We start from the raw sequence: 14,820 nt of genomic DNA, 5'->3' as shown, positions 1-14,820 counted from the left end.
TTATGTGTATCCAAAATTCTTATATTGCTATTTGTCCATATTAAATTGTCTTTCACCTGTTAGTGTTTGATCCTTTCGCATTTTCTCAAAGGTTAGCTGGAAGAGATCCCTTTTAGGGATAAGTTCGCCTTTGTACATAACATTCTTATTTTTGTTTTGTTTTTGTCCGTTTTATGTAAACCTGTTTATGTGCAATAAAGTGACATACATACATACATACATACATATGAAAATATAATAAACATATTATGTGGAATCTAGGTATAGGTAATGTAGATATAAAACAAAATTCTTAACAAAAATCAAGAATTCGTTACAATGTGGGCGAGATAAAATAAAGGAGGGAAAGAGTAAAGGTGTTTTCAAATAGATTTCCCTCAACAAACAAATCCACATAGCTGAGAACTTTTCAGTTTTAAAACTCCTCTGTTCCGTTTTCTCGAGAGATAGTTTTTACGACATTTGGACAAAATAAAACAGTTTTAAGTGGATTTTTTGAACTTCGGATATGATAAGAATAAGACACATGTACCTATTTACCATACTATATCATGTATGTACGAGTATGTACCTATTTACCATAATTCCAAATAAGGACATAGTTAAAAAATTGCCGAATTTATAAAACCTGGGTAGGTACACCTATGTGTTAGCAGTTACGATAAATATTTCTCTTGGTACAATATGTTTGTCCTTTTTAGGGTTCCGTAGCCAAATGGCAAAAAACGGAACCCTTATGGATTCGTCATGTCTGTCTGTCTGTCTGTCTGTCTGTCTGTCTGTCTGTCCGTCTGTCCGTCTGTCCGTCTGTCCGTCTGTCTGTCCGTCCGTATGTCACAGCCACTTTATTCCGAAACTTTATGAACTATACTGTTGAAACTTGGTAAGTAGATGTATTCTGTGAACCGCATTAAGATTTTTACACAAAAATAGAAAAAAAAGCGGCCAAGTGCGAGTCGGACTCGCCCATGAAGGGTTCCGTATTTAGGCGATTTATGACGTATAAAAAAAAACTACTTACTAGATCTCGTTCAAACCAATTTTCGGTGGAAGTTTACATGGTAATGTACATCATATATTTCTTTTAGTTTTATCATTCTCTTATTTTAAAAGTTACAGGGGGGGGGACACACATTTTACCACTTTGGAAGTGTCTCTCGCGCAAACTATTCAGTTTAGAAAAAAATGATATTAGAAACCTCAATATCATTTTTGAAGACCTATCCATAGATACCCCACACGTATGGGTTTGATGAAAAAAAAATTTTTGAGTTTCAGTTCGAAGTATGGGGAACCCCAAAAATTTATTGTTTTTTTTCTATTTTTGTCTGAAAATCTTAATGCGGTTCACAGAATACATCTACTTACCAAGTTTCAACAGTATAGTTCTTATAGTTTCGGAGAAAAGTGGCTGTGACATACGGACGGACAGACAGACGGACAGACGGACAGACAGACAGACATGACAAATCTATAAGGGTTCCGTTTTTTGCCATTTGGCTACGGAACCCTAAAAACAATAATTTTTTGGGGTTCCCCATACTTAGAACTAAAAACTCACTCAAAAAATTTTTTTTCATCAAACCCTAACGTGTGGGGTATCTATGGATAGGTCTTCAAAAATAATATTGAGGTTTCTAATATCATATTTTTCTAAACTGAATAGTTTGCGCGAGAGACACTTCCAAAGTGATAAAACTAAAAAAAAAAATATGATGTACATTATGCAAACTTCCACCGAAAATTAGTTTGAACGAGATCTAGTAAGTAGTTTTTTTTTTGGCTTATTATTAACCGGGCAACTAAAATATTAAACGGGAACTTTCATTGGGCATATAATAATATAATTTGGCTGTGCATTAATATTTTAGCGCCAAAAAAAATATATTAGCCTCAAATATAAGCATCATATTATTAAAAAAACTGGCAGCAAAATCAAGCCACCCAAAAAAATTATAGGGAACATAAAGTGATAGGTTGGCGTCTAAAATAATAAATTGGCAACTAATATTGTAAAGCGATCATAAAATTTAGTTGTCATCTAGTTGTTCACACCTAAGTAATCAACTAATCATAACTGTGCGTATCGTTTTAGCTAGGTAGTATTTTAACACGAAATCAGTTAAATTTAATGAATATTGGTCACTTTTTACACAAAACACCTCAAATTAATTTACCAATACGCAATGGTCAGTATACTTATAGTCGAAATTTCTAATCATGAGACGCCTAATGGCCATTATACCATTACATCTTTAAATTTTTAATTACTAAGTTCAATACATAGTTACCACTGTGTTCTGCTAGAGTCAACAGATAGGTGCGACGACGAGCGAAGCGAGGAGGAGCGTGTTAGGTTGACCGTGTAATGACCAAACAAAATATTTTAAAAGAACTTCATTTTTTAATTAATAGATAGCTGTTTTCTTTTTAAAATGTGCTTCATAAATTGTCTCCAATATATTAATTCAGTTGCCAAATAAATACTTGGTACCTGCCTAAAAATAATCAAAAGCTGTAACGGCATTAAAATACAACCCATATTGACATATTTTAAGGCTCCGTTTTTGTTGCCAAACTATTAATTTTAGTAGCCATTTCAATTTTTTTAAACTACCCAAATTCGATTAATCAGTTGACCCGTTAAATACGTGCCTTTTTTTTAATACGTCATAAATCCCCTAAATACGGAACCCTTCATGGGCGAGTCCGACTCGCACTTGGCCGCTTTTTTGAATTTTCATTAGTAAATGACCTTATGTCATATATTCGCTTCGCTTATTTTAAAAAGCTGTATTTCTACTGTGAAACATATATGGTGGCATTTCTTAAACCATGCATTTGGCAACGTATTTTGGCAACTCGCCAAATTACTGAAAAGCTTTTACATTTCTTATTTGACGTTACCATATCTTCTCTTATTGGGATGGGAAATTAAATCTTCTATTTTATTGCTAAATTAATCTGAAGTAAGTGGGTACGGGTACTCAATTGTATACAATATGTACGATACATATATTGTATTTGGATTAGATTTAAAACTTTGATAACAATCGTATATTTAATCATCGGTATGACGAAGTTAATACAAATTCTAATAGTAGGTTCATTGATTTACGTATAAACCTTGTTAAATTGTTAGGGCAGTAAGGGTCGGTTGCACAAAACCGTATGTCACCGTTAAAAAGTTTGCCACATTTTATTGTATGGGAAGTTTCATAGTTCACTGCTGAGTGACGTTATCAGTCCGCTAAATGTGGTGGTGCATTTGGCTCTTAATTTCATAGAAAAATATCAGCAAGTAAATACATCATTTACCATTTGTAAATAAAATAAAATTTTATCAGTCATATAAAGAACACTTCTAAGCTAGGTACTTAAATAAATAAATAAAAATAAAATAAATAAATATTATAGGACATTCTTACACAGATTGACTAAGTGCCACAGTAAGCTCAAGAAGGCTTGTGTTGTTGACTTAGGTACAGTCGGCAAAAATTGTGGTATACCACCCTAGGGTTGAGGTTCGTTTGAACGTCATGAGACAACAAGGTCGATTTAATATTATGTCAGTGACAATTGTCAACCTTAGCGATCGTTAGATCTCGCAGAAACTTTTGTCAAAACTGGTAGACCTCTTTCTTGGCCCACTGTACCTAATAATGTCGACCTTCTCCAATACCTAATTGGTACCTTCAACCTTGATTTAAGGCAGCGTTACCTATGGGCTGTCCTAACGTAAGTAGGGGGAATAACCGCAATTTGGCCAATTTTGGGGTAATTTACCCTTCCTGCAATTAAAACTATGTACCTACTTATATCGCCATCAGATGCTAGATACATACTACTAACCTTTATATTATGTAAGGTTATTATATGTAGGCATATTTTGTATCTATAATGGAAACATTGAGGCTAATTAAACCAAGCATTATTCGTGCTCTTAAAACCAAAGGACCACATTTCGAGTTTGAAGCAATATCCACATACGCCATTCCTCTTCCAAACCCACAGATGTGTCGTCAATGATATCCTTTAACCTTTTTATCTCATATAAAGTCATCAATTTCAATAACAACTACCTTTATATGCACAAAGTATAGGCTTGTATATAATAAATAGCGTTTTATTGCCAGTAATAAATGTACAATCTTCACTGTTACACTGTTCTTAAAATATAGGTCTTTATGTATAGTTACTGTTATCTTTGATGACTGTTATACAAGGAGTATTATTATGATTGGATTATTTATTATTGTATTTAGTTTGACATATGAGACGTCTATTCAATGTGTAAATATTGTATGAACCTGCAAGGTGACGGTTTTTGAAAACTGGAAGTATTAGGTACTTGATCAATAATATCTCTAGGAAATAGGGTATTTTCCTACTAGTCAAATCAGTTACTTTTTTAGAACTTTCGAAAAGGTTTGCTGATATGGAATTTATATGAAATATTTACATCGTGACGTCACGGTCAACTCACCTCCTTTTTATGTTCCTATCCGATTTATTAAATAGAACTTATGTGTTTAAAAATAACTTCTATCTGTGATTTTATGATAATTATCTGGTGCTTTATTTCATGCATGGTGTAAAATAATTCATTTAAAATACAGTATAATACCCTATTAGATAGGAAAGCATTTAGATTTTTTTTCCACCAAATTAAAACGTATATTTGAAATCTCAAGTATTTATCTAAACCTTTAAATCACAAATAAAATAAGTAAACGTCAAAAAAGGTCTACGCTCTGAACAAGCGACATTAAATATAATTCCAGCCTCCGTTACAGTCATGTAGCCACGGATGAGTGTAGTTACTCTGGACTCGGGACGAATAAATCGTGACGTCAGTTGCCACGCGGGATCAAAGATCGTTTCACTTCAACTCTCCAATGTACTGAACGAACTAGGGTTGTCAAACCAGGGACTACCGGTTAATTACATGTCCTTTTATGTATGAAAAATCAGGAAAATCTTCATGGGTTTCAATGTAATTTCTTTGTCGGTTGGAACATACAGCTAGGAAAATATGTCATAATAGCTGCTATTGTATTATAGGCTAGCTAGACTATAGTGTATAGGTATTATATTATAGTGTAGGTAGGTTTTCATCTATGAGTTCAATGAGATTAACTATATTGGCGCCCTTTTCCAAAATCTGCAGTGCATTGGTAACTTTACTACAGAAATATGGGCCAACATCATCAACGGTATTTTAGGGGTCCATAATCACCTGATTTCCACCATTAGGTACAGTAATTGTAATACACTGGTTTTAGTTGTTCAGGGAAAACCGTAATTTATTATAGCATAATAGTTATTTTTTTAAATTACGATTTTAGATTCGATAAGATTTATATGAATACCCACGTGCAAGTAGGCCAATTGCTTTATAAGCCTGAATTTAAGAAAAAATATTGAGCTTTTTGATTTAACCAATCTTAATTACCTATACAAAGCATGGTTCTAAATATCAGAATAAAATAGTTAATGATAGGTTTAAGCAAATAATAAATATCGCTGGAACTCCAATCACTATTTTAAGCGATCATCGAACACGTAACAACCGTTACCGGCAATGACACATTCGGAACCAACACATGTGCCAACCCTGACCAATGCCAATGTCCTTTAGCGAGCACAGAACAACATTGTGATGATTTAACTTGCGCGTGAGTGAGCAAAAAAGTCCTTTCCGACCAAACGAGCCCGTGAAATATTAGTCAGGTTCCTTTCATGCGGCTACGCGCGCATTTGCAGCAATGTAGGTAGTTTCAGTGCTGGTAGGAACTCGAGTCTTTTGAGTCTACATTTTACACACTATACACTAACTATACCTAGTTAACTATCTCGGTTGAAATTAATCAACTTTTTTGAAAACTATATACTGCAACATGCAAAATAATTAGACCGTCTACTGTCGTGTAGATACATAAATAATACTGTATGTGTTTTAATAAAAATTGTTAACTGCCATTTACCTACCTATATACTAAGAATGTTTTTTTTTTTTTCCTTTAGGATTATAGAGCCGAAATTTCCTATAATGAACCGAAAATAAATGACACCGAGAATGAAAATAAAGAAAATTTATTGCATTAAGATTGTTAAGCAACACCCAAACCTATAAATCTTGTTCAAGAAACTTTCTCCTCCAAAGATATCACTCCTCCTAACATGCTCTTAGAATAAATCTCATATTAATTACCTCTAACGTGATAGCGTCCCGTTACTGGTATTAAAATGAAATAATTTAACGACTATTTAAATATAAACATTAAAAACAAATACTACAATAATTTATAACACGTAAATAGATGAGTCTCTTACGACATAATGTTGATGTCATTTTGTTTAAATACAATAAGTTACATACTTTAAACCCACAGTTAAGTGGCCCTTTAAAAGCTTTAAAATAATTAAGGCTACTTCACGCGTTATCTGAGGAATGTTGATTGGGCCTTTTGGCACAAAGAAAATCGCACTGAGATATTGAAGGTATTTTAAACAAATATTGCAATGTATATATAGGTACTTTACATGATAAGTAGACCCCGGATTCTTGTCGCGATCACGTGACAAAAGGGTGATTTGGGGAGTAAAAGGAATGGTAGAACAAGATAATACTTAAATTATAAGATAACATAAAAAAGTACGTCATATTTTTTTGGTATACAATTATTTCGTCCCACTGTTCCATTCAGGAAATGGTATATATAATATGTGTATATATTAGAATTAACTATTATCAATGATAATAGTTATCTTATAATTTAAGTATTATCTTGTTCTACCATTCCATTTACTCCTCAAATCACCCTTTTGTCACGTGATCGCGACAAGAATCCGGGGTCTAATGATAAGTCACCGAATCATTCCTACGTGTATTTCAATTAAAAGTAACTTTATAAGTAAATTATAAGTTCCTTTCCTATACTGCCGCGATTATGACATTCAATCCGTCATTCATTTTGTCAAGTAAATTGACAGACTGATTGACACTGTCGCAACAGTAATGCAGCTGCAGTCGACATCCGAATGTCACCTTTATTGTTAATCCCGTTTTCCGAAAGCGCACGAACTATTTTAAGATGGAGTCCCGAGCGTGGCCGAGCACAGCCGACTTAACGACAATTCGCGAGTTATGGCCCATAAACCGTTCGCCAACACAGGAATTATGGAACCCTTTGACGCTTTAATGCGCCTTAAATTGATACCTAATACAATTCGGGGCTTCATTTCGACGAATTATTAGGCCGTATGAGAATCTATTGTCTTAAACAACCGTTTGTATGTCACCTCGCCGGTCGCGCTGGCTTTATACATATTTAGATTAACGTCGGCGTTACTTACGGGTGCGTCTAATGAAACGCTAATTAATTTACTCTGTTACAGACCGGTTTTCATAATTTTCTCTAAACCACCCTTAGCGTTAAGCCTACTATAAATAACGTTCTTACTGGACCAAACTTCAGTATTATTTATTTGTAAATGGGACCCTTAGTACCGATCCGGCACCATTAATCAAGCGACGAGAAACAGGTTCGTACAAAGGTGGGCCGAGTTAAATAAAATAATAAATAAGGTAGCGGCTTTCTGGGAGATTTATATCTGAGATAAAAGCGAGCCAAGTCGTATTGCCACGGTGGCGTTTGGCGTAGACATAGGTATATTAACTTGGCTATATAGCAGCAGCAGATAGGTATATAGCCAAGTAAACACGTTCATCAGTTTTAGATTACTTAATGTACACACATTTCAATCTTACTAAGGAACTAGTCTTGTCTTACCAAAAATTTACCCTTAAGTACAAAAAAAAAAATTTTATATTGACCAATTTACACTGTAGTCTTGCTTGTTTCAAGTATTTGGCATATTTTCTAGAATACCCAGAAAAATAAGTAGAAGACATGACAAAAAGGCAGCTAAGACGGGTTGGGAGTTGGGCCCGAGCGCGAGAGCCGCGCCGTGTCGCGTCCGGACACCGACAATGCCCCTCTTACAAATGCGTGTCGTTCCCCCAGATATATTGTGTTTACGCCTTAACATACTTTTTCGTTTAAATCCGTTGCCACAAATAATTGCCGCCTCGTAAACTAAATTACTCAAATAAAAAACAAAGCGTCTATATAAATAGACACCTATTGTTTGCACAAAAAACGTTTTATCAGATTCGGAATGAGGCAAATGCAAATAAGGCAAACATATTATATCCTGTTCAATCTGATCTCTATCGGCTATGGGAAAATGTTCCCATTAAAAAAGAGCGTTTGCAGGTACTCGTAACTACAACAAACCACCCCGACAACAATACGGTGGAGAATAATGGAAGCCAGCTGACGGGAGGTTCCTTACCGTCGCCATGGCGACCGAGGGGTGCCCAACCTGCCTCGCTAACATATCACCGGCCCCCATCAAACGGCCCAACTCGCCCCCCGTCGCACACAGATTTAGACCCTACCGCGTAAACCGGAATGATGCTGCTCATACATCAACGGTCATCACTTACGACCTTTATAATAGCCCGTGTTTTGGGTTCCATCTTTGCTTTTTAAAATTAGAATGGCTTTTTCTATCTCCCTCGCGCGCGTGCATTTTGCTATTTGTGCTCGTCTAACCACACTTATATAATTATCCCATTTTCTATTTATGACATTTTAAACAGTTTTAAGTTTTTGTTGAAGTAAGCGGGGACCGTAAATGTTATTAGGGCCGTAAAAACGCAGTTTGGGTAATTTACGGCACATGTAAATGTGGAAGCCGAGTTTGGGCGAGTCGCATGATTTATACGCACTTGCATATTTTTTAATTACGTGCCCAGTTTGAAAATTTAAAGCATTATGAGGTGAGTTGCATGTCTACAATGTAAAGTCGGTGAGCAACTTTTTTACAACAAAGTTAGTTCAGGTTATGGAGGCTACTTATCCTGCACCGAATCTTTTTAACAGTTTAAACAAAGAACTGTAAGGCATTTATCTTCAAATTTACGCGAATTTTTCAACACTGAATACATTTAAGTTAATATCAGTCAGACCTACTGTTTTTCGCAAACGGTCAAAAAAGTCAGTAGGTAAATTATAAGTAATTATAGAAATCAGAAGGTCAAAAATGTGTTAAGAGCGTATCAATGTAGAAAATGTTTTTTTTATTTTATTTACATTGATCAATGGCCAATTCCATGATGTCTAATCTTCGCCACTTGGTTTTAAACACGTCTCTAGCCACGGAAATACATTTTCTTAATCTAAACGTAATTAATTAAATTGATAGTTGTTGTCCACGAGTCGTTCATTTATTCTCCGCTACGAGCAGGTAGAGGGCAGCTACAGCGCATTCCGGGAGAATGTCGGCCCGCTATTAATTTAATACACGACGGGACGACCATTTATCTTGCCTTATTTATTATCTGACTCGAAAACCAGTCCGGCCAACCTTTGTGAGAACATTTACCTGTCTATGTAGCCCCGGCTACGTGAGAATTAATAAGATGAAATTTAATCGTGGATAAGGATTACTCGGTGTGTTTCTGGCCGGTCAGATTTATGACTAGGGTTGACTTTCACGGATTCCTCGAATCGACTAAAAGAACACCTTACAATGCATTAGAAAGTTGCGCAACCCTTCTTTACCGTCCTTTTTAGGGAACACTATTGTCCATTTATGGTCTATTTGTTCTTAACCCTTTCCGTTACTTTTTGCTTTACTCAAATTGGGTTTTGTTACCTCGCGTCCCGGCCGCGCCGTTTAACGGTCAGCTCCGATTTTAGCGTTAGTGTCGATCCGTTTGTCATTTATTACCTATTTCTCTGCCTATTAAACTCTAAAATTTGATCTACATTGCAGTCGGTCACAGTAGTCGATAACTCTAAAATTAACTTTAGTGCTGCAATAAAATATCTATTAATGAGCCATTAAAATCTGAGATGGTATAAAGTGAAATTTTATGGTTATTCCTCATCCTCAAGTGCAGTTGTTGTTATCAGCTCGGCTTGAGGTGATCCTTTAAATGCAATTGCGATTGTGTTTTATATGCACGTCTAATCAAGGTATTTTGTAACCATTTTTTTGTTCTTTTCAGGGCCAAACGGTTGTCCACGACGGCGGGGCCGACAGACCTACACGAGGTTCCAAACGTTAGAGCTAGAAAAGGAATTCCACTTCAACCACTACTTGACGCGCCGGCGCAGGATAGAGATCGCGCACGCGCTCTGCCTCACGGAGCGGCAGATCAAGATCTGGTTCCAGAACCGGCGCATGAAGCTAAAGAAGGAGCTTCGCGCCGTTAAGGAGATCAACGAGCAGGCGCGCCGCGAGCGCGAGGAGCAGGATCGCATGAAGCAACAGCAGCAGGAGAAGCAGGCCAAGCTCGAGCACCACGGACACCACGTCACGCACCACCACGACCCCATGAAGATGCCCCTCGACAAGGGCTCCGGCGACCTCCACAAAGTGAACAAGGTCCCGACGTAAGGCGCTCCTTGCTAGCAAATCCTGACTGATTCTGTATCATATAGTGTGAATACATGAATGCGAGTGCGTCCAAGGACGGCGGACTACGTTAGTCGTTTCGTATCCACTAGTTTTTATGTTTTGCGGCTGATTTAGTCGCCTCGTTGTGGAGGCGTGTGACTCTGTATATGTTCCTTTAGTGCGGAGGCGGCCGCGGGCCCTAGGGCCCCAGGCGGCGCGTCGTGGACAGGCTGGTGATGTGCTTTAAGCATTTATTTTGTTGCCATAACCACACATTGTATTGCAATAATATTTTACTAAATTAACAAAATCGCTCCAGGGTTTACACGGAGCCAGGGCGATGATCGGTATTGTTAGTTAAGATTTTAAATCTGTGAATCTCATAGTATTTATTGCTACCACTTACTATAATCCATTATGTTATATTTTTTATTAATAGATATATTCTGTACATTTTGATGTATATTTTATTATTTGTCCGCTCTCAGTGGACTGTTATGTTTTGTCGGTCACATTTTTTTTATAATTGTAAAATTTGTTATATTTATCAATTGATTTCAAAAGGGTTGTTGTCTCCTTTCAGTTTTTGACCAGTTGTAATTCACATCAGTAGTTAGGATCATAAATTGTTATTTATTTGATTTTATGTTTATAGGTACATAGTGCTAGAACTGCTGCTTGGTCATACTATATATTGTTTACAATAGTACATATATCTTCATTCTTTATTGTATATACCTTCCTTATTAATTCCATGAGAAGGTAAAATAAATATTTAGTAACAAAATACGTATCGAAGTACAATTGCAAATAGGTCTTCGTCATTAGTTGATACTAACGTTATGTGTTTGTGTTTGGTCTTCGGACCAGACATTGATTCGAATTAGGCTGTATTTTTTGAAAAATATAGTCGAAAAATTCCTTGTCCATATACTCAATATAAAGAAAATTAAACCAAATTAACGAACAAAAGAAAAATGACTTTCAAAGTGTTGTCCACAATCAGGAATCATCTGATGTTCAAAATTATATACGTAACGATGAAACATATAATAAATAGGTAACAATAATGTGACTAAATATAAAATTTTACACGTAATTTTAAAAGTGGAGTAGAATAAGTGTATAATACATAGATAATAATAGGTCCGACTTTGTATGAATTATTGATAAACCTCTGTATCTAGAGTAATATCTACACGCGCTATTTAACATTATCAGATTTCAGTATTTCTTCTCATTTCAATTTTTTTATAAATAAATAAAACGAAGCTCAAAATTCCATAAATTAACCATCTTTTAAACCGCTTATCACTCTTAATTTACAATTTCGTATTGTGCCAAAATATATTTAAAATAATTGATAGCATTTCTCACCACTCCCTTCTCACTTTGCTTTTATTTTAGCGAAACCTCATGTATCAAAATATCTGTAAACTTCAATACGTAATCCGAACAAAATTAGACTAAAAATTTAGTGTTGATAGTCACCATATACGTAAATTAAATGTCAGGGTAGAATAAAATGAAAAATAGTGAATAAATAACTGTATGAATTTGAATTCTTCGCTTATCAACATTTTTGATAGATCATCTCGCAATATCTGTCCACTCGTATTATTGGGGAAGTTGTATATCTGTATCTATAGCGGTTACAGATTACGAGTATATGTCGTGATATCATTAGCACAAGATAAGTCGTCGGTAAGTAGGTGTAAGTTCTGCGACACGGGAGAGACGCATATTTAGTTATTTGTTAAGTTATTGGTCAAATTAGAAAACACTTCTACTCAACTTACCTGAAAAATATTCTCAAAATTATTATTTTTCTAACATGATTCTTAAAAAGGAGATTTTCATGCAGCGACACGATAAAAGTGGTTGCACGGAGTCCATTTTAGCGTTTATGTCCTACAAAGTATTAAGTAAAATATTAATTACGACATCTTAAATCTTAAAAAATATTATTTTAAGCGAACAAAAATCAAAGTTTTTCTATTATTTATTTTGTCGACGGTGTGACAAAAAAATACTGTAAGGATTCAGTTGGATTACCTTACCATCCCTTAATATAAGTACATTTCAAAGGTTATTCCAATAGTTTCCTGTAGACTGGAAGAAAGTAACCGTGAGGAGGTCAGTCATTAACATATTAAAAAAATTGTTTATATTTTTAGATTGCATTAAATGCGTTGATGTCTTCAGGCTGATAAAGGAGGCAAATTTTAACGAAATCCCATAAAGATTGACATTTTACAAGGATCGTTGTCTTTTCGTTAAAAAGTTTTCTAAGAATGAGCCTGTTGACCTACGTGCAATAATTACAAATACCCTTTAACCCTAAATAACCCATAGTCTTCGTATAAGGTTGTCGTTAGTAATAGAACTTTATCTCATTCTAAACTAAAAATCGAGAATGAAAATCGAACAAAATGTACTTAAGTAACCTCGGTATAAGTAGGCTTTATAAATTATAATGCATAGGTAATAAATATCTTAGATATCTGATGGTTAGTACCTAACGATTAAAAGCGCTTGAAATTATTTAGTATTGTTCGCATCGTGCAAGGGCAGTCATCAATCTAGTACAAAGACAGATACGCAATTGGTTAATCTATGTTATGTGGTGCTACCGGCTTCCGAGTGAACTTAGATTTCGCCACAATATTTCAAACTCAATGCAGTCCAGAGACAGAAAGAGTCCATTGTTTGTCTGTCTGTAATATTGGTCTACTATTTGGAATGCACGCAGAATTCATCAGACCGGACGTACACACTGCAGGTCTATTATGGTCGCGGTTTTATGGTTTGTAGCTGAGAATAACACACTCTACTTTCGCACTTACATACCTACTTGTCAGGAGAGGATTTAAATAAGTGTTATCCACAACGATAAAAGTGCGACCATACAGGGCCCATTAAAAAGTTATTGAGCTAGAACAACGCGTGTATACGAATTAAATTGTTGCATTTTCTAAGCCGTTAAGGTTTGCGTTTATTCCGTTTGTAATTGTTTTATTGATATATTATGGGAATGTGCAAATTAGGAGCCGTTCGCTAAGTTACAAGGAGTAACTACAGCTTTGTAATGGTACGTTTAGTTCCGTACAACAATAGGTAGAACTTGTAACATAGTAACGATATTAACGTGTATGTACGTACGTCCATTGATTTACGTCGGGTTCACTTTATTGTTTCTGCCTCGTAAAGATGTGTAATTCATGTGAAACAATGAGCAATTTGCTAAATAGATTACATACATACATTCGTCCTCCATCGGTAATGCTGTCTTGCCATTACTAGTATTCGTTAGTACGTAGGTAGGTTGTACCTGCCGGTAGGTTTCAGTTTGTTCCCTATGATGTACCTTGTATCCTAAATAAGATTGAGTTCCATGTTTTGTTACTTTTAAATATCGTTTGGGAAATGTCGTTGAAGATATTTTATAGCTTACGTTTTTATTTTTTATACGCAGAATATTAAACTATTACTTCAAATTCATTGTATGACTCTTTTGTTATCTTACATAGTCACGAAATTATATTCTATAAAGTTTTCTGATTGTTATTCAACGTTTAGTACCTATCTGTGTATAAATAAATCTTCCGTTAAATGTTTTAACTCTAAAATAACGCCTCCCTTTTAGTTTTACATAAATACTTCAATAAAGTTTTATCTTAATATAACTGTAGCTATGTAGTGAGTATGTATCTATATCTATATTTTTGAAAATAGTAGATAATTAAAGCGTCTTAAAATAACTGTAAATATTCGTGAAAGTTTTATGTGGCGAATTATTTTCGTTCTATACTTTTGTTTTATGTTATGTAATGAAAATGTGTCGTACTGGGGCCACCAGCATAAGTAGACTCTTGCATCTGAATTAACTGTAAAGTAACGGGTGTCCGGTTATGTTGGCGAGCCGCGGGCACGTTGTGACTGTGTCGTGGTAAATAAGCAAATAGTTGGGTGATTGTATATGAAACCCGCATTCAATATTGTAATATTAATTTCAGAAATTCAAGAGAATAAAGAGTTAATTAAAACATGGCTATTTAATTTGTATTCTTGTGTTCACCCTTCCTAAACGTTACCCTACGAGAAACATAGATCTGGTTCTAATGACGTAAAGTACTTATAAAATATACTTGTACGTAGATAATGAGTATTTCAAAATGCATATCATATTACAAATATGAACCTTTTTACATTGACATAAAATAAAAGGACAATTATGTATTATGTAGATATTTATATTATTTCTAGTAGAAGATACTAAAATTGCAATATATGTACCTACCTAATCTACTCGTAAAACTAATCTCTGCAATATCACAAAGTTTG

At 35.0% G+C, this 14,820-nt stretch overlaps 1 protein-coding gene across 4 annotated transcripts in view; it reads left to right on the top strand.

The window, feature by feature from the left end:
• The window catches only part of LOC134662030 (homeobox protein abdominal-A homolog), a 54,581-nt gene extending 42,859 nt beyond the window's left edge, over positions 1 to 11,722 (top strand). For all 4 annotated transcript variants that reach the window (XM_063518290.1, XM_063518288.1, XM_063518289.1 and 1 more), the window contains exon 3: positions 10,085 to 11,722. In XM_063518290.1, coding sequence (XP_063374360.1) covers positions 10,085 to 10,476 — 392 coding nt within the window. In that variant the 3' untranslated portion in view covers positions 10,477 to 11,722. The remainder of the gene's footprint in view (positions 1 to 10,084) is intronic.
• Positions 11,723 to 14,820: the final 3,098 nt, after the last annotated feature.

This window comes from Cydia amplana, chromosome 2 (assembly GCF_948474715.1).
Source record: "Cydia amplana chromosome 2, ilCydAmpl1.1, whole genome shotgun sequence".
Taxonomy (NCBI): Eukaryota; Metazoa; Arthropoda; class Insecta; order Lepidoptera; family Tortricidae; genus Cydia; species Cydia amplana.
This window is presented reverse-complemented; position numbering and strand designations above follow the sequence as displayed.